The 25,375-nt window shown below is 45.4% G+C and overlaps 2 protein-coding genes and 2 non-coding genes across 4 annotated transcripts in view; 1 reads left to right on the top strand and 3 right to left on the bottom strand.

Moving 5' to 3' along the window:
* Nucleotides 1-21,978, bottom strand: part of DSTYK (dual serine/threonine and tyrosine protein kinase) — a 99,169-nt gene extending 77,191 nt beyond the window's left edge. The window contains exon 1 of the mRNA XM_038748767.1: nucleotides 21,786-21,978. Within this exon, the coding sequence (XP_038604695.1) occupies nucleotides 21,786-21,978 (193 nt within the window). The remainder of the gene's footprint in view (nucleotides 1-21,785) is intronic.
* On the bottom strand, nucleotides 14,754-14,891 carry LOC119931107. Its single transcript, XR_005451969.1, has one exon. It is a non-coding gene; the product is annotated as a small nucleolar RNA SNORA7 (small nucleolar RNA).
* Nucleotides 21,979-22,001: 23 nt separating the features above from the next.
* LOC119930440 overlaps nucleotides 22,002-25,375 on the bottom strand; it is a 30,714-nt gene continuing 27,340 nt past the window's right edge. The window contains exon 7 of the mRNA XM_038748766.1: nucleotides 22,002-22,186. Within this exon, the coding sequence (XP_038604694.1) occupies nucleotides 22,002-22,186 (185 nt within the window). The remainder of the gene's footprint in view (nucleotides 22,187-25,375) is intronic.
* LOC119931201 lies at nucleotides 24,662-24,799 on the top strand. The gene has a single exon (XR_005452057.1). It is a non-coding gene; the product is annotated as a small nucleolar RNA SNORA7 (small nucleolar RNA).

Raw genomic sequence — 25,375 nt, 5'->3', positions numbered from 1 at the left:
GGTGGTAATAACCAAGGCAGCTTGGCAGCTTGGGGCCACGGGAAACAGATTATCCTCCAGGTAGGAGAGGGAGATTACAAAAGGGAAAGGTTGCAGGGAATCATTGTGCAAGGGAGGTCATTTCCCATTTCCTCTGTGGAGCAGGAGGGAGAGTGAAATCAGTAAGGGTTGTGTGTAAGAGGGGGTGGAGAGGGTGGTCTCCTCACCCCAAAGCTGTGGGCAGGAAGCCTGGGTGACAGAGGCATTTCCTACCCCACCACAAAGGCCGCGGGGGTCCCGGAGAACAGATGAGCGGTTCCATTTTAGCCAACTCCATCCCATGGCCATTTGCCTGGACCTGGTCGAGACTCATTCATGACAAATTCCCTCCACCACCAAGCCACAGTTTCCACTCTCGGTTGCTCTCCTGTTTCACGGCCAAATTGGCTGCAGGGTCTGGGAAGGATTGTTTTTGATTTGTCCGCTTCTCCCTCCTTGCCCGCCCAATGGCGAGAGCAGTGATTTGAAAACAGTGATGAGATCCTCAGATAAAGCTCTCCAGTGGTTGGGGAACGATTATCAAAACGAAAAGCACAGGGATTCAAACCAAAGCACCCCCCCGGTTTTCACAGTCTTCACCTCTCGTCCCAGCTTGCCAGAGGCGTCCGCCCCCAATTTCTCTTCCATGTCAAATCAGAGATTTTCTAGTTACCGATGATAACAATAATATGGTATTTGGAACGCCCTTACTACGTGAAACATAGCTCACTGAAGTAGCATGGTGTCGTGGATAGAGCACGGACCTGGGAGATAGAAGGTCGTGGATTCTAATTCCGGCTCCACCACTTGTCTGCTGCGTGACCCTGGGCAAGTCACTTCATTTCTCTGTGCTCCATTACCTCATCTGTAAAAAATGGGGATTAAGGGTGTGAGCCCAGTGTGGGACAGGGACTGTGTCCAACCTGATTAATTTGTATCTAGCCCAGCGCTTAGAAAGGTATTTGGCACATAGTAAGTGCTTAACAAGTACCATATTTATTATTATTACTAAGCACTGGGTAGACACCAGATCATCAGGTCAGACACAATCCCTGTCCCACATGGGGCGAACACACAGGAGAGGGAGCCAAAGAATCCCCATTTGATAGATGAGGAAGCCAAAGCCGAGAGAAGTCGAGTGACTTGCTCAAGGTCACACAGCAGATAAATGGCGGAGCAGAGATTAGAACCCAGGTCCCAAATCTCTCAGGCTGTGCTCTTTCCACTGGGCCCTGCTGGAGGTTCTCCCTCCCTCCCACTCACCCTCCTCGGATACCTCTGAGACGAGCCAGTGGGTAGGGAGGGGAATTATATAGCCCTTCATATCCAGTGTGGTATCATTATGAATAGAACATAATAGAACAGTGCTTTGCACATAGTAAGCGCTTAATAAATTACATTACCGACAACCACATTCGCACCTACTCAGCCTTCCTGTCCTGCCATCGACCCCCGGCCCATGTCCTCCCCCGGGCCTGGAATGCCCTCCCTCTGCCCATCCGCCAAGCTAGCTCTCTTCCTCCCTTCAAGGCCCTGCTGAGAGCTCACCTCCTCCAGGAGGCCTTCCCAGACTGAGCCCCTTCCTTCCTCTCCCCCTCGTCCCCCTCTCCATCCCCTGCATCTTACCTCCTTCCCTTCCCCACCGCACCTGTACATATGTATATATGTTTGTACATATTTATTACTCTATTTATTTATTTATTTTACTTGTACCTATGTATTCTATTTATTTTATTAGTATGTTTGGTTTTGTTCTCTGTCTCCCCCTTCTAGACTGTGAGCCCACTGTTGGGTAGGGACTGTATATGTTGCCAGATTGTACTTCCCAAGCGCTTAGTACAGTGCTCTGCACACAGTAAGCGCTCAATAAATACGATTGACTGATTGATTAATAAATTCCATTATTATTAGGGAATGACCTGCCTCTGAAAACACTCTGCACAGAGGGCTTTTCAACACCCATCCATCAAACCCAGGGGCTCCAAGGCTGAGCCTGGAGGGCTGGGAACACTTAAGTTTTCTTTTTCTGGAACCCCAGCAGAGGGGATCACAGGAATAAGGCCAATTAAGATAACACCACTTACCCGCTGCTTTGCAACTCTACACAGCCTTTCTCCCAAAGAGATCAAAGCCTTATCTCACTCTTTCTCAACACCCTGGGAAGCACTAAATAGGGGAAGGAGATTATACACTCCCTCTTGGAGTTCTTTTTCCAATGGTACTTGTGAAGGGCTTACTAGGTGCCAGGCACCGTACTAAGCACTGAGTTAAAAACAGAAAATCGGCCCCCGTCCCACATAGGGCTTACAGTCCAAGTCGGAGGGAGGAATATTTAATTTTCATTTTCCAGATGAGGTAACTGAGGCCCAGAGGAGTGAGGTGACCTGCCCAAGGTCACACAGCAGACAAGTGGCAGAGATGGGATTAGAACTCAGGTCCTCCGACTCCCAGGCTCCTGCTGTTTGCTGCCCCAAAGAAAGAGACAAAGAATTAGGCAATGCCTGGCCCCTACTCACCCTCTAGGTGGTAACTGGGCTGGGAAAATAATAATAATAATGATGGCATTTGTAAGCGCTTATTATGTGCTATGTTCTAAGCGCTGGGGGGGATACAAGGATCAAGTTGTCCCACGTGGGGCTCACAGTCTTAATCCCCATTTTACAGATGAGGTAACTGAGGCTCAGAGAAGTGAAGTGACTTGCCCAAAGTCACACAGCTGACAATTGGTGGAGCCGGAATTTGAACCCATGACCTCTGACTCCAAAGCCCAGGCTCTTTCCACTGAGCCACGCTGCTTCCTTCATGTGAAGCAACATGGCATAGTGGATAGAGCCTGGGCGTCGGAGGTCATGGGTTCTAATCCCGGCTCCTCCACTTGTCTGCTGTGTGACCTTGGGCAAGTCACTTTACTTCTCTGGGTCTCAGTTACCTCATTCTGTAAAATGGGGATTTAAACTGTGGGACAGGGACTGAGTCCAACCTAATTTGCTTGTATCCACTCTTGCACTCAGTACAGTGTTTAGACGTATTAAGTGCTTAATAAATATCATCATTACTACTGCTATTATTACTCAGCCCAGCAGAAGTAGAAGAATCCTTGTCTTCCCTCCCAAACCCTGCCCTCTCCCTGACTTTCCCATCTCTGTTGACGGCACTACCATCCTTCCCGTCTCACAAGCCCGCAACCTTGGTGTCATCCTCGACTCCGCTCTCTCATTCACCCCTCACATCCAAGCCGTCACCAAAACCTGCCAGTCTCAGCTCTGCAACACTGCCAAGATCCGCCCTTTCCTCTCCATCCAAACCGCTACCCTGCTCGTTCAAGCTCTCATCTTATCCCGTCTGGACTACTGCATCAGCCTCCTCTCTGATCTCCCATCCTCATGTCTCTCCCCACTTCAATCCATACTTCATGCTGCTGCCCGGATTGTCTTTGTCCAGAAACACTCTGGGCATGTTACTCCCCTTCTCAAAAATCTCCAGTGGCTACCAATCAATCTGCGCATCAGGCAGAAACTCCTCACCCTGGGCTTCAAGGTTGTCCATCACCTCGCCCCCTCCTACCTCACCTCCCTTCTCTCCTTCTACAGCCCACCCCGCACCCTCCGCTCCTCTGCTGCTAACCTCCTCACCAGGCCTCGTTCTCGCCTGTCCCGCCGTCGACCCCCGGCCCACGTCATCCCCCGGGCCTGGAATGCCCTCCCTCTGCCCATCCGTCAAGCTAGCTCTCTTCCTCCCTTCAAGGCCCTACTGAGAGCTCACCTCCTCCAGGAGGCCTTCCCAGACTGAGCCCCTTCCTTCCTCTCCCCCTCGCCCCCCTCTCCATCCCCCATCTTAACTCCTTCCCTTCCCCACAGCGCCTGTATATATGTATATATGTCTGTACATATTTATTACTCTATTTATTTATGTACTTGTACATATCTATTCCATTTATTTTATTTTGTTAGTATGTTTGGTTTTGTTCTCTGTCTCCCCCTTTTAGACTGTGAGCCCACTGTTGGGTAGGGACTGTCTCTACATGTTGCCATCTTGTACTTCCCAAGCACTTAGTACAGTGCTCGGCACACAGTAAGCGCTCAATAAATACGATTGATTGATAGAAGTCACTGTCTTGGAAACTCCCGGAGAAAACTCGTAGGCGTCAAAAGTCAAATGCAATACAAGAATATTTCCCACTGTCCATCAGTTTCCTCTTTCAAACACAGTTCCCCAAATGGGGTACAGGCCAATCTACTGAAAATCTGAGGACAGAGTAATAGTACTAATAGTTAGTAATTATGGTATTTGTTAAGTGCTTGCTATACTGTCTATACTTCATGCTGCTGCCTGGATCATCATTGTACAGAAACGCTCTGGGCGTGTTACTCCCCTCCCCAAAAATCTCTAGTGGCTGCCTGTCAACCTACGCATCAATCAATCAATCAATCAATTGTATTTATTGTGTGCTTACTGTGTGCAGAGCACTGTACTAAGTGCTTGGGATGTACAAGTTGGCAACATATAGAGACAGTCCCTACCCGACAGTGGGCTCACAGTTTAAAAGGGGGAGACATATATATGTGTATATAAGTAAAAACTCCTCATTCTCGGCTTCAAGGCTCGCCATCACCTCGCCCCCTCCTACCTCACCTCCCGTCTCTCCTTCTCCAGCCCAGCCCACTGTACCTCGTTCTCACCTGTCCTGACGTCGACCCCTGGCCCATGTTCTTCCCCTGGCCTGGAATGCCCTCCCTCCACACATCCACCAAGCTAGCTCTCCTCCTCCCTTCAAAACCTTCCTGAGAGCTCACCTCCTCCAGGAGGCCTTCCAAGACTGAGCCCCCTTTTTCCTCTCCTCCTCCCCATCCCCCCTGCCCTACCTCCTTCCCCTCCCCACAGCACCTGTATATATGTTTGTACAGATCTATTACTCTATTTTACTTGTACGTATTTACCATTCTGTTTATTTTGTTAATGATGTGCATTTAGCTTTAATTCTATTTGTTCTAACAATTTGACACCTGTCCACATGTTTTGCTTTGTTGTCTGTCTCCCCCTTCTAGACTGTGAGCCTGTTGTTGGGTAGGGACCCTCTCTATATGTTGCCAACTTGTACTTCCCAAGTGCTTGGTACAGTGCTCTGCACACAGTAAGCGCTCAATAAATATGATTGAATGAATGAATACGCCAAACACTGTACTAAGTGCTGGGGTAGGTACACGATAATCAGGTTGTACATGGGGCTGACAGTGTAAGTAGGAGGGAGAACAGGTATATATGCTTGTGTGGGCAGGGAATGGGTCTATTATATCGTATGCTCCCAAGCACATAGTACAGTGCTCTGCACACAGTAAGAGCTCAATAAATATGACTGACTGACCAAATTCCCATTTTGCAGATGAGGGAACAGGGGCACCGAGAATTGAAGTGACTTGCCCAAGGTCACACAGCAGGCAAGAGGTGGATCCCTGATTAGAACCCAGGTCCTCTGACCACCCCCGCCTAGGTCCATGCTGTTTCCACTAGACCACACTGCTTCTCTAGGTTAGACTTGGATTAGAATATGACCTAAATCTAAAAAAAGACTCCCTGCCCAGAAACATTAGAACGGATATGACCATATATATGTGTATATATGTCCATATTTATTATTCTATTAATGATGGGTATATAGCTATCTCTATATTGATGCTAGTGATGCCTGTCTACTTGTTTTGTTGTCTCGTCTCCCCCTTTCTAGACTGTGAGTCCATTGTTGGGTAGGGATTGTCTCTATTTAATGATGGCATTTGTTAAGCGCTCACTATGTGCCAAGCACTGTTCTCAGCGCTGGGGTAGATTCAAAGTAATCAGGCTGTCCCGCGTGGGGCTCACAGTCTTAATCCCCATTTTACAGGTGAGGTAACTGAGGCCCAGAGAAGTGAAGTGACTTGCCCAAAGTCACACAGCTGTTAGGTGGCCGAGATGGGATTAGAACCCACAACCTCCGACTCCCAAACCCGGGCTCTTTCCGCTAAACAACGCTGTATTTGTTGCCGATTTGTACTTTTCAAGCACTTAGTACAGTGCTCTGCACACGGTAAGTGCTCAGTAAATACAATTGAGTGAACTGGATGAATATGACCAAGAGAACTTGTGGCATCTCCTTCTCTGACTGGTCTTTGAAAATACACGACCTGATTATTGCTAATCCAAGCCGTGCCCTTGCTGGTCAGACGGCAGGGTAGTGGATGAAACGGCCTCTCCAAATCCTTTCCAACCACACAACTCCAGGATTCCACAACTAATGCGTTGGACATTACGTGAAGAGCAGTACGACAATGATCTCTCTCGATACAGCCCAGCAACAACCAAGGGGCAGTCACAAATCACCAGTCCTACTACCCCAGGAACTCCTGTCCCCCTTCCTGCCAACATCCTGAGTGAACTCCAAATGGAGAGAAATGTTTATTTCTCCAGGAAGCTGTCTTACAATCAGACAGAACAGCTTAAACATCGCTAGTGTCAGCCTGTCAAAGCTCGCTGTGGCGGGGAATATCGTTGTATTCTCTCAAATGCTCCATTCAGTGCTCTGCACACAGAAAGCGCTCGATAAACATGATTGAATAAATGAACTGAATGAATGGTATTTATTGAGCCCTTACTATGTGCAGAGCACCATAGTAAGTGCTTGGGAAGGTACAATATAACAATAGTGTTATAACATTATTTTTATAACAATATAACAGACACATTTCCTGCCGACAACGAGCTTACAGTCTAGATGGGGAGACAGACTTTAATACAAATAAATAAAATTAGAGTTATGTACATAAGTGCTGTGGGGCTGGGAGTGGGGACGAATAAAGGGAGCAAGTCAGGACGACACTGAAGGAAGTGGGAGAAGGGGAAATGAGGCTGCAGTCAGGGAAGGCCTCTTGGAGGAGATGTGTCTTCAGTAAGACTGTGGGGAACATGGTCTGTGTCCAATCTGTTTCTATTGTAGCCAGACCAGTGCTTACTATAGTGCTTGGCATGTACTATTATTGTTAATATTACTGTGGAAACGTTGGGAGATGAGAATGGGAATTGGTGAATGTTTGGGATACTTTAGTTCTTTTTCTTTTAATTATTATTATTACATATTATATGACGGTGGCGAGACAGAGGCACAGTGAGAAGGTTAGCGTTAAAGGAGAGATGTGTGAGGGCTGGGTTGTAGAGGAGCGTAGAGAGGTGAGGTAGGAGGGGGCAAAATGATGGAGTGATTTAAAGAGGAGGAGGAGGAGCATGAGTGGAGGAGATGTAATGGGTGCGGACAGCAGATCGACATGAGATCCGACAACATACGGTCAAGACTCTGACTGAGCACCTAGATCCATTCCTCTTCGTTGAGGGCATCTCTAAAGCCCAGGAACAGAAGAGCCCCAAAAGCCCATTCTGTCACTTCCAAGCTGAATACTCCTGAGTTTCCCAGCCCTGGGGCAAAAGAGAACCAACCACCCACCTCGGCAGGGCTGGGAATGACTAGAACTGGGAACTAGAACTAGAATTGGGAATGACTAGAGATGGGAATGACTAGAGAAGTCAGGCTGGTGGCTGTGGTCGAGTCTTCTCCACAGGGCCCTGGGCCTCAGGCAGGCTCTGGCCCATCCTAAGTAATAATAATAATAAGGATAATAAGGATGGTATTTGTTAAGCATTTACTATGTGCCAAGCACTGTTCTAAGTGCTAATAATAATAATAATGATGATAATAAGGATGGTATTTGTTAAGCATTTACTTATGTGCCAAGCACTGTTCCAAGTACTAATAATAATAATAATGATAATAAGGATGGTATTTGTTAAGCATTTACTATGTGCCAAGAAATGTTCTAAGTATTTGGGTTGGGACCGTCTCTATATGTTGCCGTTTTGTACTTCCCAAGCGCTTAGTACAGTGCTCTGCACACAGTAAGCGCTCAATAAATATGATTGAATGAATGAATGAATGAATACAAGGTAATCAAGTTGTCCCACGTGGAGCCCACAGTCTTAATCTACATTTTACAGATGAGGTAACGGAAGGAGAGAAGTTAAGTGGCTTGCCCAAGGCCACACGGCAGCCAAGTGGCAGAGCCAGGATTAGAACCCACGTCCTCTGACTCAGAAGCCCGGGCTCTTTAGGAAGCAGGAGAGAGAAGCAGCCTGGCCTATCTGCAAGAGCACGGGCTTGAGAGTTTGAGGACATGGGTTCTAATCCTGGCTCCACCACATGTCTGCTGAGTGACCGTGGGCACTGCGTCCAACCCAAATAGCATGTATCTTGCCCCAGCACTTAGTACAGCGCATGGCACGTAGAGAAGCAGCATGGTCTAGTGGATTGAACACGGGCCTGGGAATCAGAGGACCTGGGTTCTAATTCCGGCTCTGCCAACTGTTTCCTGTGTGACCCTTGGGCAAGTCACTCAGCTTCTCTGCACCTCACTGGTAAAATGGAGATTAAATCCTCCCTCCAATTTAGACAGGGACTGTGTCCAACCTGATAAACATGTATCTATCCCATTGCTTAGAACAGTGCTTAGTAAGTGCTTAACAAATAACCATTAAAAAAAAAAACTAAAGTATCCCAAACATTCACCGATTCCCATTCTCATCTCCCAACGTTTCCACAGTAATATTAACAATAATACTACACGCCAAGCACTATGGTAAGCACTGGTCTAGTTACAATAGAAACAGATTGGACACAGACCACGTCCCCCAAAGTCCAAGGGAGCGGAAGACCATATATTTAATTCCTATTTTTCTGATGAGGAACCTGAGGCACAGAGAGTTAAGAGACTTGCCCAAAGTCCCACCGCGGGAAAGTGGCAGAGCCGGAATTAGAGCCCAGGTCCTTGGACCCCCAGGTTTGAGCTCTTCCATCCCCCCAATCTTACCTCCTTCCCTTCCCCACAGCACCTGTATATATGTATATATGTTTCTACATATTTATTACTCTATTTATTTATTTATTTTACTTGTACGTATCTATTCTATTTATTTTATTTTGTTAGCATGTTTGGTTTTGTTCTCCGTCTCCCCCTTTTAGACTGTGAGCCCACCGTTGGGTAGGGACTGTCTCTATATGTTGCCAACTTGGAATTCCCAAGCGCTTAGTACAGTGCTCTGCACACAGTAAGCGCTCAATAAATACGATTGATTGATTGATTGATCTCACACCCAAACCACGTCCGGTACCGTCCCCGCTCGGCTCCCGCCCTTTCCGGCTTTCCGTTGCATCCGCGCTCCCCGGGGTTTCTAACTCGCTTTTCCACCGAGTCTCTCTCTCTCTTTCCATCCAACTCCGGGGCCCCGCAAGCAATCTCACCCAACGGCCTCCGGCCTGGATCCACGCCATGCCCAATGCACCTCCAAACCCTCCTTCATTGAAGCTCCCCGAATCAATCAATCAATCAATCGATGGTATTTACTGAGTGCTTGAGCATGGGCCTGGAAATAAGCAGCTCTGCCACTTGTCTGCTGTGTGACCTTGGGCAAGTCACTTTACTTCTCTGTTCCTCAGTTCCCTCATTCGTAAAATGGGAATTGAGAGCCCCACGCGGGACAGGGACTGTGTCCAACCCAAGTTGCTTGTATCTATCCTAGCGCTTAGTACAATGTCTGGCACAAAGTAAGCACTTAAGAAATACTATTATTAACTAACTAATTACGTGCAGAGCACTGTCTTAAGCGCTTGGGAGAGACAGTATAATAGAATCCCACTTCCCCCCCAAGCTCATCCCCCGGCCCCCTCTACACCTCCGACAGGGTTCAGGCAAACAATCAATCAATCAATAATAATAATAATGGCATTTATTAAGCACTTACTATGTGCAAAGCACTGTTCTAAGCGCTGGGGAGGTTACAAGGTGATCAGGTTGTCCCACGGGGGGCTCACAGTCAATCCCCATTTTACAGATGAGGTTACTGAGGCACAGAGAAGTTACGAGACTTGCCCAAAGTCACACAGCTGACAATTGGTGGAGCCGGGATTTGAACCCACGACCTCTGACTCCAAAGCCTGTGCTCTTTCCACTGAGCCATGCTGCTTCTTCATTCAATCGTACCTATTGAGCACTCACTGTGTGAAGAACCTGTACTTCCCAAGCGCTTAGTACAGTGCTCTGCACACAGTAAGCGCTCAATAAATACGATTGATGATGATTGATGATGATGAAGAACACTGCCCTAAGCGCTTGGGAAAGAACAATACAACAATAAACAGTGTCGTTCCCTGCCCACAAGCGCTTACTGAGGCACTGAGCGTTATGAGACTTGCCCAGGGTTATCTAACAATGGTAAAGTCAGATTAAAATCCATACGCTCTGAGGTTCCAACCTGACTGCAAACAGTTGATCAAAGTTTATAAAACTTGCATAAAATAAAATCAATTTATTGTGACTGTGAGAGCCAGGATGGGAACCCAGGTCCTCTGCCATCCAGGTTTCAGCTCTTTAATAACTACGAATGATGGCATTTGTTACGCGTTTACTATGTGCCAAGCACTGTACCAAGCCCTGGGGAGGATACGAGCAAATCGAGTTGGACAGAGTCTCTGTCCCATGCAGCACTCACAGAAGCAGTGTGGCTTAGTGGAAAGAGCCTGGGCTTGGGGGTCAGAGGTCATGGGTTCTAATCCTGGCTGCTCCACCTGTCAGCTGTGTGCCTTGGGCAAGTCATTCCTTCCCAGACTGAGCCCCTTCCTTCCTCTCCCCCTCGTCCCCCCTCCATCCCCCCCATCTTACCTCCTTCCCTTCCCCACAGCACCTGTATATATCTATATATGTTTGTACATATTTATTACTCTATTTATTTATTTATTTTACTTGTACATATCTATTCTATTTATTTTATTTTGTTAGTATGTTTGGTTTTGTTCTCTGTCTCCCCCTTTTAGACTGTGAGCCCACTGTTGGGTAGGGACTGTCTCTATATGTTGCCAATTTGTACTTCCCAAGCGCTTAGTACGGTGCTCTGCACATAGTAAGCGCTCAATAAATACGATTGATGATGATTTAACTCCTCTGTGCCTCGGTTACCTCATCTGTAAAATGGGAATGAATAAATAATAATAATAATGGCATTTATTAAGCGCTTACTACATGCCAAGCACTGTTCTAAGTGCTGGGGGAGATCCAAGGTAATCAGGTTGTCCCCCGTGGGGCTCACTGATAAATACGATTGAATGAATGAATGAATCCCCATTTTCCAGAGGAGATAACTGAGGCCCAGAGAAGTGAAGTGATTTGCTTAAAGTCATCCAGCTGACAAAAGTGGCAGAGGCAGGATTAGAACTCACGACCTCTGACTCTCAATAATAATAATAATGATAATGTTGGCATTTGTTAAGCGCTTACTATGGGCCAAGCACTGCTCTAAGCGCTGGGTTAGATACAAGGTAATCAGGTTGTCCCATGTGGGACTCAAAGCAGCACGGCTCAGAGGAAAGAGCCTGGGCTTTGGAGTCAGAGGTCATGGGTTCAAATTCCGGCACCGCCAATTGTCAGCTGTGTGATTTTGGGCAAATCACTTCATCTCTGAGCCTCAGTTCCCTCATCTGTAAAATGGGGGATTAAGACTGTGAGCTCCCCATGGGACAACTTGATCACCTTGTATCCCGCCAGCGCTTAGAACAGTGCTTGACACCTAGTAAGCGCTTAACAAATACCATCATCATCATCATTATTATTATTATTATTACTACTGGAAAGAGCACGGGCTTGGGAGTCCTGCTGAGAAAAGTGCCTGAACCATAGTAAGCACTTAATAAATACCATCATCATCATCATTATTATTGTTCTTGTTATTACAGCGTGGCTCAATGGAAAGAGCACGGGCTTGGGAGTCAGAGGTCATGGGTTCAAATCCAGGCTCCACCAACTGTCAGCTGTGCGACCTTGGGCAAGTCTCTTCACTTCTCTGTGCCTCAGTTCCCTCATCTGTAAAATGGGGATGAAGATTGTGAGCCCCACATGGGACAACCTGATCACCTTGTAACAGCCCCCCTCCCCGCGGCCCCAGTGCTTACAACAGGGCTTGGTGCATAGTAAGCGCTTAACAAATACCATCATTATTATTATTATTATTATTATTATTACTACTAGTGGAAAGAGCACAGTCTTGGGAGTTCCACTTAGAACAGTGCTTGGCACATAGTAGGCGCTTATCAAATACCATCATCATCATTATCATTATTATTATTATGACTAGTGGAAAGAGCACGGGCTTGGGAGTCCCGCTTAGAGCAGTGCTTGGCCCATAGTAAGCGCTTAACAAATACCATCATTATCATTATTATTATTATTATAAGTGGAAAGAGCCCGGGCTTGGGAGTCCTGCTGAGAACAGTGCTTGGCCCATAGTAAGTGCTTAACAAATACTATCATCATTGTTATTATTATTATTATTGTAATTATTATTTGTGGAAAGAGCACGAGCTTGGGAGTCCCGCTGAGAACAGTGCTTGGCCCATAGTAAGCGCTTAACAAATACCACCATCATTATTATTATTATTCCTAGTGGAAAGAGCACGGGCTTGAGAGTTCTGCTGAGAACAGTGCTTGGCACATAGTAGGCACTTAACAAATACCATCATCATTATCGTTACTATTATTACTAGTGGAAAGAGCACAGGCTTGGGAGTCCCGCTTACAGCAGTGCTTGGCACATAGTAAGCGCTTAGCAAATACCATCATCATGATTATTATTATTATTATAAGTGGAAAGAGCATGGGCTTGGGAGTCCCGCTGAGAACAGTGCTTGGCCCCTAGTAAGCATTTAACAAGTACTATCATCATCATTATTATTATTGTTATTATTGTTATTATTATTATTAGTGGAAAGAGCACGGGCTTGGGAGCCCCACTGAGAACAGTGCTTGGCCCATAGTAGGCGCTTAATAAATACCATCATTATCATTATTATTACTACTAGTGGAAAGAGCACGGGCTTGGGAGTCCCGCTGAGAGCAGTGCTTGGCCCATAGTAGGCGCTTAACAAATACCATCATCATCATTATCTTTACTATTATTACTAGTGGAAAGAGCATGGGCTTGGGAGTCCCACGTAGAGCAGTGCTTGGCACATAGTAGGAGCTTAACAAATACTATCATCATCATTATTATTATTGTTATTATTATTACTAGTGGAAAGAACCCGGGCTTGGGAGTCCCGCTGAGAACAGTGCTTGGCCAATAGTAGGCACTTAACAAATACCATCCTCATCATTATTATTATTACTAGTGAAAAGAGCACAGGCTTGGGAGTCCGGCGTAGAGCAGTGCTTGGCACATAGTAGGAGCTTAACAAATACTATCATCATCATTATTACTATTATTATTGTTCTTTTATTATTATTAGTGGAAAGAGCACGGGCTTGGGAGTCCCGCTGAGAACAGTGCTTGGCCCATAGTAGGCGCTTAACAAATACCATCCTCATCATTATTATTATTACTAGTGGAAAGAGCATAGGCTTGGGAGTCCCGCGTAGAGCAGCGCTTGGCACACAGTAGGTGCTTAACACATACCAGCATCATCATTATAATTATTATTATTATTGTTATTATTATTATTAGTGGAAAGAGCACGGGCTTGGGAGTCCCGCTGAGAACAGTGCTTGGCCCATAGTAGGCACTTAACAAATGCCATCATCATCATCATTATTATTATTACTAGTGGAAAGAGCACGGGCTTGGGAGTCCCACTGAGAACAGTGCTTGGCCCATAGTAGGCACTTAACAAATACCATCATCATCATTACTATTATTACTAGTGGAAAGAGCATGGGCTTGGGAGTCCCGCTGAGAACAGTGCTTGGCCCATAGTGGGCGCTTAACAAATACCATCCTCATCATTATTATTATTACTAGTGGAAAGAGCACAGGCTTGGGAGTCCTGCGTAGAGCAGTGCTTGGCACACAGTAGGCGCTTAATACATACCATCATTATAATTATTATTGTTATTATTAGTAGTAGTGGAAAGAGCACGGGCTTGGGAGTCCCGCTGAGAACAGTGCTTGGCCCATAGTAGGCACTTAACAAATGCCATTATCATCATTATCATTATTATTATTACTAGTGGAAAGAGCACGGGCTTGGGAGTCCCGCTGAGAACAGTGCTTGGCCCATAGTAGGCACTTAACAAATACCATCATCATCATCATTACTGTAATTACTAGTGGAAAGAGCACGGGCTTGGGAGTCCCGCGTAGAGCAGTGCTTGACACATAGTAGGCGCTTAACACATGCTATCATCATCATTATTATTATTATTGTTATTATTATTACTAGTGGAAAGAGCATGGGCTTGGGAGTCCCGCTGAGAACAGTGCTTGGCCCATAGTAGGCGCTTAACAAATACCATCATCATTACCATCACCCTTATCAATATTATTACTAGTGGAAAGAGCCCGCGCTTGGGAGTCCTGCTTAGAGCAGTGCTTGGCCCATAGTAAGCACTTAACAAATACCATCATTATCATTATTATTATAATCATCATTGTCTAGGAGTATGTTTAAAATGGTCTTGTCGTATGCCACTGAGTCGTCTCCATCCCATAGCGACGCCACGGACACGTCTCTCGCAGAACGCCCCGCTCTCCATCTGCGATCGTCCTGGTAGCGGATCCGTGGTTTTCTTGGTAAAAATACGGAAGCGGTTTACCATTGCCTCCTCCCGCGCGGTAAGGTTGAGTCTCCGCCCTCGACCTTCTCCCGTGCCGCTGCTGCCCAGCATGGGTGGGTTTTGCCTTGTAGCCGATTGCCTTCCACTCGCTAGCCACTGCCCAAGCTAGGGATGGAACGAGTAGGCCTCCGCTTGACTCTTCCTCCCATAGCCGAGACTGGTAGAGGACTGGAAACTCTCCAGGTGCGACCCTGAGAGGGTGTGTAAAATTGAATCTATGAAACAGTTTTGATTCAAATGAGGCCCTCAGCATTTACGCGCATAACCGTAATTCATTTTTATTTCTATGACTGCCCGTCTCCTCCTCTAGACCGAAAGCTCGGTGTGGGCAGGGAATGTGTCTACCGACTACGTCATGTTGTTATATCGTACTCTCCCAAGCATTTAGTACAGTTCTAGACGGTGAGCCCACTGTTGGGTAGGGGACCGTCTCTATATGTTGCCAACTTGGACTTCCCAAGCGCTTAGTACAGTGCTCTGCACACAGTAAGAGCTCAATAAATACAATTGAATGAATGAATGAATGTATATATGCTTGTACATATTTATTACTCTATTTTACTTGTACATATTTATTCCATTTTGTTAGTATGTTTTGTTTTGTGGTCTGTCTCCCCCTTCTAGACTGTGAGCCCGCTGTTGGGTAGGGACCGTCTCTAGATGTTGCCAAGTTGTACTTCCCAAGCGCTTAGTACAGTGCTCTGCACACAGTAAGTGCTCAACAAATACGATTGAATGAATGAATGAATACGATTGATTGATTGATACCAATTGTCAGCTGTGTGACTTTGGGCAAGCCGCTTAACTTCTCTGGACCTCAGTTACCTCATCTGTGAAATGGGGATTAAGACTGTGAGCCCCCCGTGGGACACCTTGATCACCTTGTAACCTCCCCAGCGCTTAGAACAGTGCTTTGCACATAGTAAGCGCTTAATAAATGCTATTATTATTATTACTCCGCACACAGTAAGCACTCAGTAAATACGTTTGATTGATTTTTTTTCCATAGTATATTGAAGTAGCCAGTTGGAGAGTTCTTTAAAACACATCCCCATGTCTGTCCCACAAAGTATAAGGGTGCAGTTTGACTTCAAAATGTGGTTAACCCTCATTCATTCATTCAATCCTATTTATTGAGCGCTTACTCTGTGCAGAACACTGAACTAAGCGCTGGAAAGTACAATTCAGCAACAAATAGAGACAATCCCTGCCCACAACGGGTTCACAGTCTAGAAGGGAGGAGACAGACAAGCATCCTACATGTAAGTGGGACAACTTGATTACCTTGTATCTACCCTAGTGCTTAGAACAGTGCTTGGCACATAATAAGCGCTTAACAAATACCATCATGATTGTTATTATTATTAGTGGAAAGAGCAAGGGTTTGGGAGACCCGCTTTACACATAGTAAGAGTTTAATATATGCCATAATTATTATTATTACCATTATTATTACTAGTGGAAAGAGCGCGGGCTTGGGAGTCCCGCGTAGAGCACTGCTTGGCACATAGTAGGCACTTAACAAATATCATCATTCTTCTTCTTCTTCTTCTTCTTCTTCTTCTTATTATTATTATTGTTATTAGTGGAAAGAGCACAGGCTTGGGAGCCCTGCTGGGAACAGTGCTTGGCACATAGTAAGCGCTTAACAAATACCATCATCATCATTATTATTATTACTACGAGTGGAAAGAGCACAGGCTTGGGAGTCCCGCGTAGAGCAGTGCTTGGCACATAGTAGGCGCTTAACAAATATCATCATCATCATCATCATCATTATTATTATTAGTGGAAAGAGCATGGGCTTGGGAGTCCCGCTGGGAACAGTGCTTGGCCCATAGTAAGCGCTTAACAAATACCATCATCATCATTATTATTACTACTAGTGGAAAGAGCACGGGCTTGGGAGTCCCGCGTAGAGCAGTGCTTGGCACATAGTAGGCGCTTAACAAATATCATCATCATCATCATCATTATTATTATTATTAGTGGAAAGAGCATGGGCTTGGGAGTCCCGCTGGGAACAGTGCTTGGCCCATAGTAAGCGCTTAACAAATACCATCATCATCATTATTATTACTACTAGTGGAAAGAGCACGGGCTTGGGAGTCCCGCGTAGAGCAGTGCTTGGCACATAGTAGGCGCTTAACAAATACCATCATCATTATCATTACCATTATTACTAGTGGAAAGAGCACGGGCTTGGGAGTCCCGCTTAGAGCAGTGCTTGGCACATAGTAGGCGCTTAACAAATACCATCATCATGATTATTATTAAGTGGCGCTTTACAAATACCATCATCATTATCATCATTATTGCTAGTGGAAAGAGCACGGGCTTGGGAGTCCCACTGAGAGCAGTGCTTGGCACATAGAAGGCGCTTAACAAATACCATCATCATGATTATTACTATTATAAGTGGCACTTAACAAATACCATCATCATTATCATCATTATCGGTAGTGGAAAGAGCACGGGCTTGGGAGTCCTGCTTAGAACAGTGCTTGGCCCATAGTAGGCGCTTAACAAATACCATCATCATGATTATTATTAAGTGGCGCTTAACAAATACCATCATCATTATCATCATTATTGCTAGTGGAAAGAGCACGGGCTTGGGAGTCCCGCTTAGAGCAGTGCTTGGCACATAGTAGGCGCTTAACAAATACCATCATCATTATCATCACTATTATTACTAGTGGAAAGAGCACAGGTTTGGGAGACCCGCTGAGAACAGTGCCTGGCCCATAGTCGGAGCTTAACAAATACCATCATCATCATTATTATTATTATTATTACTACTAGTGGAAAGAGCACAGGCTTGGGAGTCCCGCTTAGAACAGTGCTTGGCCCACAGTCGGAGCTTAACAAATACCATCATCATCATTATTATTATTACTACTAGTGGAAAGAGCACAGGCTTGGGAGTCCCGCTTAGAGCAGTGCTTGGCACATAGTAGGAGCTTAACAAATACCATCATCATTATTATCATTACTGCTAGTGGAAAGAGCATGGGCTTGGGAGTCCCGCTTAGAACAGTGCTTGGCACATAGTAGGCGCTTAACAAATACCATCATCATGATTATTATTATTATAAGTGGAGCTTAACAAATACCATCACCATTATCATCATTATTGCTAGTGGAAAGAGCACAGGCTTGGGAGACCCGCTGAGAACAGTGCTTGGCCCATAGTAGGCGCTTAACAAATACCATCATCATCATTATTATTATTACTACTAGTGGAAAGAGCACGGGCTTGGGAGTTCCTCTTAGAACAGTGCTTGGCACATAGTAGGCGCTTAACAAATACCATCATCATGATTATTATTATTACAAGTGGAAAGAGCACGGGCTTGGGAGTCCCGCTTGGACCAGTGCTTGGCTCATAGTAGGCGCTTAACAAATACCATTATCATGATTATTATTACTACTACTAGTGGAAAGACCACAGGCTTGGGAGTCCTGCTTGGACCAGTGCTTGGCCCATAGTGGGTGCTTAACAAATACCATCATCATCATTAAGTGGAAAGAGCATGGGCTTGTGAGTCCCGCTTGGACCAGTGCTTGGCCCATAGTAGGCGCCTAACAAATACCATCATCATTATGATCATTATTATAAATGGAAAGAGCACGGGCTTGGCAGTCCCGCTTGGACCAGTGCTTGCCCCAGAGTAGGCGCTTAACAAATACCATCATCATGATTGTTATTATCATAAGTGGAGAAAGCACGGGCTTGGGAGTCCCGCTTGGACCAGTGCTTGGCCCATAGTAGGCGCTTAACAAATACCATCCTCATCATTATCATTATTATTATTAGTGGAAAGAGCATGGGCTTGGGAGTCCCGCTTGGACCAGTGCTTGGCCCATAGTAGGTGCTTAACAAATACCACCATCACAAATACCACCATCATCATGATTATTATTATTATAAGTGGAAAGAGCACGGGCTTGGGAGTCCCGCTTGGACCAGCGCTTGGCCCATAGTAGGCGCTTAACAAATACCATCACCATCATCATTATTATTATTTTAAGTGGAAAGAGCACGGGCTTGGGAGTCCCGCTTGGACCAGTGCTTGGCCCACAGTGGGCACTTAACAAATACCATCATCATCATTATTATTATTATTATTATTATAAGTGGAAAGAGCACGGGCTTGGGAGTCCCACTTGGACCAGTGCTTGGCCCATAGCAGGCGCTTAACAAATACCATCATCATGATTATTATTATTATAAGTGGAAAGAGCACGGGCTTGGGAGTCCCTCTTGGAACAGTCCTTGGCTCATAGTAGGCACTTAACAAATACCATCATCATCATTATTATTACTACTACTAGTGGAAAGACCACAGGCTTGGGAGTCCTGCTTGGAACAGTGCTTGGCACATAGTGGGCACTTAACAAATACCATCATCATCATCATTATTATTATTATTATTATTATTATAAGTGGAAAGACCACAGGCTTGGGAGTCCCGCTTGGACCAGTGTTTGGCACATAGTAGGCGCTTAACAAATACCATCATCATCATTATCATTATTATTATTAGTGGAAAGAGCACGGGCTTGGGAGTCCCGCTTGGAATAGTGCTTGGCCCATAGTAGGCGCTTAACAAATACCATCATCATGATCATTATTATTATAAGTGGAAAGAGCATGGGCTTGGGAGTCCCGCTTGGACCAGTGCTTGGCCCAAAGTAGGCGCTTAACAAATACCATCATCATGATTATTATTATTATACGTGGAAAGAGCACAGGCTTGGGAGTCCCGCTTGGAACAGTGCTTGGCTCATAGTAGGTGCTTAACAAATACCATCATCATTATTATTATTACTACTACTAGTGGAAAGACCACAGGCTTGGGAGTCCCGCTTGGGCCATAGTAGGCGCTTAACAAATATCATCATCATGATTATTATTATTATAAGTGGAAAGAGCAGGGGCTTGGGATTCCCGCTTAGAGCAGTGCTGGGCCCATAGTAGGCGCTTAAAAAATACCATCATCATGATTGTTATTACTACTACTTGTGGAAAGACCACAGGCTTGGGAGTCCCGCTTGGACCAGTGCTTGGCCCATAGTAGGCGCTTAACAAATACCATCATCATCATTATTATTATTATACGTGAAAAGAGCACAGGCTTGGGAGTCCCGCTTGGACCAGTGCTGGGCCCATAGTAGGCGCTTAACAAATACCATCATCATGATTATTATTATTATAAGTGGAAAGACCACAGGCTTGGGAGTCCCGCTTGGACCAGTGCTTGGCTCATAGTAGGTGCTTAACAAATACCATCATCATCATTATTATTATTATTATACGTGGAAAGAGCACAGGCTTGGGAGTCCCGCTTGGACCACTGCTTGGCTCATAGTAGGCGCTTAACAAGTACCTTCATCATCATTATTATTACTACTACTAGTGGAAAGCGCACAGGCTTGGGAGTCCCGCTTGGACCAGTGCTTGGCCCATAGTAGGCGCTTAACAAATACCATCATCATCATTATTATTATTTTTGTAAGTGGAAAGACAACAGGCTTGGGAGTCCCGCTTGGACCAGTGCTTGGCTCATAGTAGGCGCTTAACAAGTACCATCATCATGATTATTACTATTATAAGTGGAAAGACCACAGGCTTGGGAGTCCCACTTGGACCAGTGCTTGGCCCATAGTAGGCGCTTAACAAATACCATCATCATCATCATTATCATTATACGTGGAAAGAGCACAGGCTTGGGAGTCCCGCTTGGACCAGTGCTGGGCCCATAGTAGGCGCTTAACAAATACCATCATCATCATTATTATTATTATAAGTGGAAAGACCACAGGCTTGGGAGTCCCGCTTGGACCAGTGCTTGGCTCATAGTAGGCGCTTAACAAGTACCATCATCATGATTATTATTATTATAAGTGGAAAGACCACAGGCTTGGGAGTCCCGCTTGGACCAGTGTTTGGCTCATAGTAGGCGCTTAACAAATACCATCATCATCATTATTATTATTATTATACATGGAAAGAGCACAGGCTTGGGAGTCCTGCTTGGACCAGTGCTTGGCTCATAGTAGGCGCTTAACAAGTACCATCATCATCATTATTATTACTACTACTAGTGGAAAGCGCACAGGCTTGGGAGTCCCACTTGGACCAGTGCTGGGCCCATAGTAGGCGCTTAACAAATACCATCATCATCATTATTATTATTTTTGTAAGTGGAAAGACAACAGGCTTGGGAGTCCCGCTTGGACCAGTGCTTGGCTCATAGTAGGCGCTTAACAAGTACCATCATCATGATTATTATTATTATAAGTGGAAAGAGCACAGGTTTGGGAGTCCCGCTTGGACCAGTGCTTGGCTCATAGTAGGTGCTTAACAAGTACCATCATCATCATTATTATTACTACTATTAGTGGAAAGACCACAGGCTTGGGAGTCCCACTTGGACCAGTGCTTGGCTCATAGTAGGCGCTTAACAAGTACCATCATCATCATTATTATTACTACTACTAGTGGAAAGCGCACAGGCTTGGGAGTCCCACTTGGACCAGTGCTGGGCCCATAGTAGGCGCTTAACAAATACCATCATCATCATTATTATTATTTTTGTAAGTGGAAAGACAACAGGCTTGGGAGTCCCGCTTGGACCAGTGCTTGGCTCATAGTAGGCGCTTAACAAGTACCATCATCATGATTATTATTATTATAAGTGGAAAGACCACAGGCTTGGGAGTCCCACTCGGACCAGTGCTGGGCCCACAGTAGGCGCTTAACAAATACCATCATCATCATTATTATTATTATAAGTGGAAAGAGCACAGGTTTGGGAGTCCCACTTGGACCAGTGCTTGGCCCATAGTAGGCGCTTAACAAATACCATCATCATCATTATCATTATTATTAGAAGTGGGAGTCCCGCTTGGACCAGCGCTGGGCGCTTAACAAATAGCCTCATCATTACCATCACTCTCCATTATTCCTTCCAACGCTTAGAACAGTGCTTTGCACATAGTAGGCGCTTAATAAGTGCCATCATTATGATGTTTATGATTGTTTTTTGCAGGTCCGTGGGCGTGTCCCGGGGTGAGACGGGGGGTTACCGTGGTTTAGCAGGGCGGTGAGGGGCGGGTCCCCGGGGGGGCCTTTGATGTCGCGGAAGAACTCCTTGGTGTCGCGCAGGTTCTGGTGCAGCCGGCCCAGGTAGCGGTGGTAGCGGCCGAAGGCCCGGCACAGCTCCCGGATCACTCCGCCGCCACCGCCGCCTTCGCCCTCCATCTCCCCGGCCCACTCCATCCCGGCCTCCGCCCCCGGAACCTTTATCCGCCCGGCCCCCGCGGGGAGTCGGGACCCTTAGAGGACGGACGCCGCGGCCGCGCGGCATCTCGGGACCTGTAGTCCGGCCGGGGCGCCGCGAGGCGCGTCGGGATCTGTAGGCCGGCCGGGCGCCGCGCTGCACCCTGGGACCCGTAGTCCGGCCGGGCGCCGCGAGGCGCGTCGGGACCTGTAGTCCGGCCGGGCGCCGCGAGGCGTGTCGGGACCTGTAGTCCAACCTCTGATAATAATAATAATAATAATTATCATTATCATTATTATTAGTATTGATCATTATCATCAATAATCATTATAATAACTATATGGGATAATAATTATTATATTATGGTATTATAAGTATATAATATATTATAATACATTATATTATAATTATATAATATATATCATATATATGATATATTATAATATAATATAATGTATTATAGTATATTGTATTATTATTATATATAATTAATATAATTGATATATAATTGTATATTTTAATATATTTTTCATGCATTTTAATATATAATCAATATAATTATACTATATTATGATGTAATATATTATATATTATAATGTTATGATAATTATAATAATATGATAATTGGTATTAATAATTATTATAATTAATACTAATTATATATTGTAATGATAATGATGATTGTTATTATTATAATGGCATTCATTAAGCACTTACTATGTGCAAAGCACTGTTCTAAGCGCTGGGGAGGTTACAAGGTGATCAGGTTGTCCCACGGAGGGCTCACAGTCTTAATCCCCATTTTACAGATGAGGGAACTGAGGCCCAGAGAAGTGAAGTGACTTGCCCAAAGTCACACAGCTGACAACTGGCGGAGCCGGGATTTGAACCCATGAACTCTGACTCCAAAGCCCGGGCTCTTTCCACTGAGCCACGCTGCTTTAATAATAATAATAATGATCAATCAATCAATCAATCAATCAATCGTATTTATTGAGCACTTACTGTCTGCAGAGCACTGTACTAAGCGCTTGGGAAGTACAATCAATCAATCATATTTATTGAGCGCTTACTGTGTGCAGAGCACTGTACTAAGCGCTTGGGAAGTCCAAGTTGGCAACATATAGAGACGGGCCCTACCCAACAGTGGGCTCACAGTCTAAAAGGGGGAGACGGAGAACAAAACCAAACATACTAACAAAATAAAATAAATAGAAAGTTGGCAACATATAGAGACAGTCCCTACCCAACATTGGGCTCACAGTCTAAAAGACTAATGATGGCATTTGTTAAGCACTTACTACGTGCAAAGCACTGTTCTAAGCGCTGGGGGGGATACCAGGTGATTAAGTTGTCCCACGTGGGGCTCCCAGTCTTAATCCCCATTTTACAGAGGAGGTAACTAAGGCTCAGAGAAGTGAAGTGACTTGCCCAAGGTCACACAACAGACATGTGGTGGAGCCGGGATTCAAACCCATGACCTCTGTCTCCAAAGGCCGGGCTCTTTCTAGACTGTAAGCCCACTGTTGGGTAGGGACTGTCACTATAGGTTGCCAGCTCGTACTTCCCAAGCGCTTAATACAGTGCTCTGCATACAGTAAGCGCTCAATAAATAAGATTGATTGATTGATTGATTTCCACTTAATAATAATAATAATCATAATGGCGTTTATTAAGCGCTTACTATGTGCAAAGCACTGTTCTAAGCGCAGGCCTTCCCAGACTGAGCCCCCTCCTTCCCCCTGTCCATCCCCCCACTTACCTCCTTCCCCTCCCTACAGCACCTGTATATATGTTTGTACGGATTTATTACTCTACTTTTATTTATTTTACTTGTACATATCTATTCTATTTATTTTATTTTGTTAATATGTTTGGTTTTACTCTCTGTCTGCCCCTTCTAGACTGTGAATACACTGTTGGGTAGGAACCATCTCTATATGTTGCCAACTTTTACTTCCCAAGCGCTTAGTACAGTGGTCTGCACACATTAAGCACTCAATAAATACAATTGATTGATTGATTGGGGAGGTTATGAGGTTTTGTTTTGTTTTGTTGTCTGTCTCCCCCTTCTAGACTGTGAGACCACTGTTGGGTAGGGACCGTCTCTATATGTTGCCAACTTGTACTTCCGAAGCGCTTAGTACAGTGCTCTGCACACAGTAAGCACTCAATAAATACGATTGATTGATTGATCAGGGAGGTTACGAGGTTTTGTTTTGTTTTGTTGTCTGTCTCCCCCTTCTTGACTGTGAGCCCACTGTTGGGTAGGGACCGTCTCTATATGTTGCCAACTTGTACTTCCCAAGCGCTTAGTACAGTGCTCTGCACACAGTAAGCACTCCATAAATAGGATTGAAGAAAAGGAAGGAAAGGTGATCAGGTTGTCCCACGGGGGCTCACAGTCTTAATCCCCATTTCACGGATGAGGTAACTGCGGTCCAGAGAAGTTAAGCAGCTTGCCCAAAGTCACACAGCTGACAATTGGTACTGTACTAAATGCTTGGAAGAGTACGATATAACAACGTGACATAGTCGGTAGACACATTCCCTGCCCACACCGAGCTTTCGGTCTAGAGGAGGAGACGGACAGTCATAGAAATAAAAATAAATTACGGTTATGTGCGTAAATGCTGAGAGCCTCATTTGAATCAAAACTTTTTCACAGACTCAATTTTACACACCCTCTCAGGGTCGCACCTGGAGAGTTTCCAGTCCTCTACCATTCTCGGTTATGGGAGGAAGAGTCAAGCAGAGGCCTACTCATTCCATTCCTAGCTTGGGCAGTGGTTAGCGAGTGGAAGGCAATCGGCTATAAGTCAAAACTCACCCATGCTGGACAACAGCGGCACGGGAGAAGGTCGAGGGCGGAGACTCAACCTTACCACGCGGTAGGAGGCAATGGTAAACCGCTTCCGTATTTTTACCAAGAAAACTACGGATCCGCTACCAGGACGATCGCAGATGGAGAGCGGGGCGTTCTGGGAGAGACGTGTCCGTGGCGTCGCTATGGGATGGAGACGACTCAGTGGCATAAGACAAGACCATTTTAAACACACTCCTAGGGTGGTTTGAGAAAAAGTTTGGGTGAATTTGTATCCGCATATTCCGTGGCTCCAACTGGATATTTTGGAAAGTAAATCCCAGCTGTATACTTGCATTTGCTACTATACTGTGAATTTGTAGCCACATATTCTGTGGCACCAACTGGATATTTTGGAAAGTAAATCCCAGCTGTATACTTAATAATAATAAATAATAACAACAGCATTTGTTAAGCGCTTACCATGTGCAAAGCACTGTTCTAAGCGCTGGGGGTGATACAATGAGATCAAGTTGTCCCACGTGGGGCTCACAGTCCTAATCCCCATTTTACAGATGAGGTAACAGGCTCAG

The sequence above is a fragment of the Tachyglossus aculeatus genome, chromosome 7 (assembly GCF_015852505.1).
Source record: "Tachyglossus aculeatus isolate mTacAcu1 chromosome 7, mTacAcu1.pri, whole genome shotgun sequence".
NCBI lineage: Eukaryota > Metazoa > Chordata > Mammalia > Monotremata > Tachyglossidae > Tachyglossus > Tachyglossus aculeatus.
This window is presented reverse-complemented; position numbering and strand designations above follow the sequence as displayed.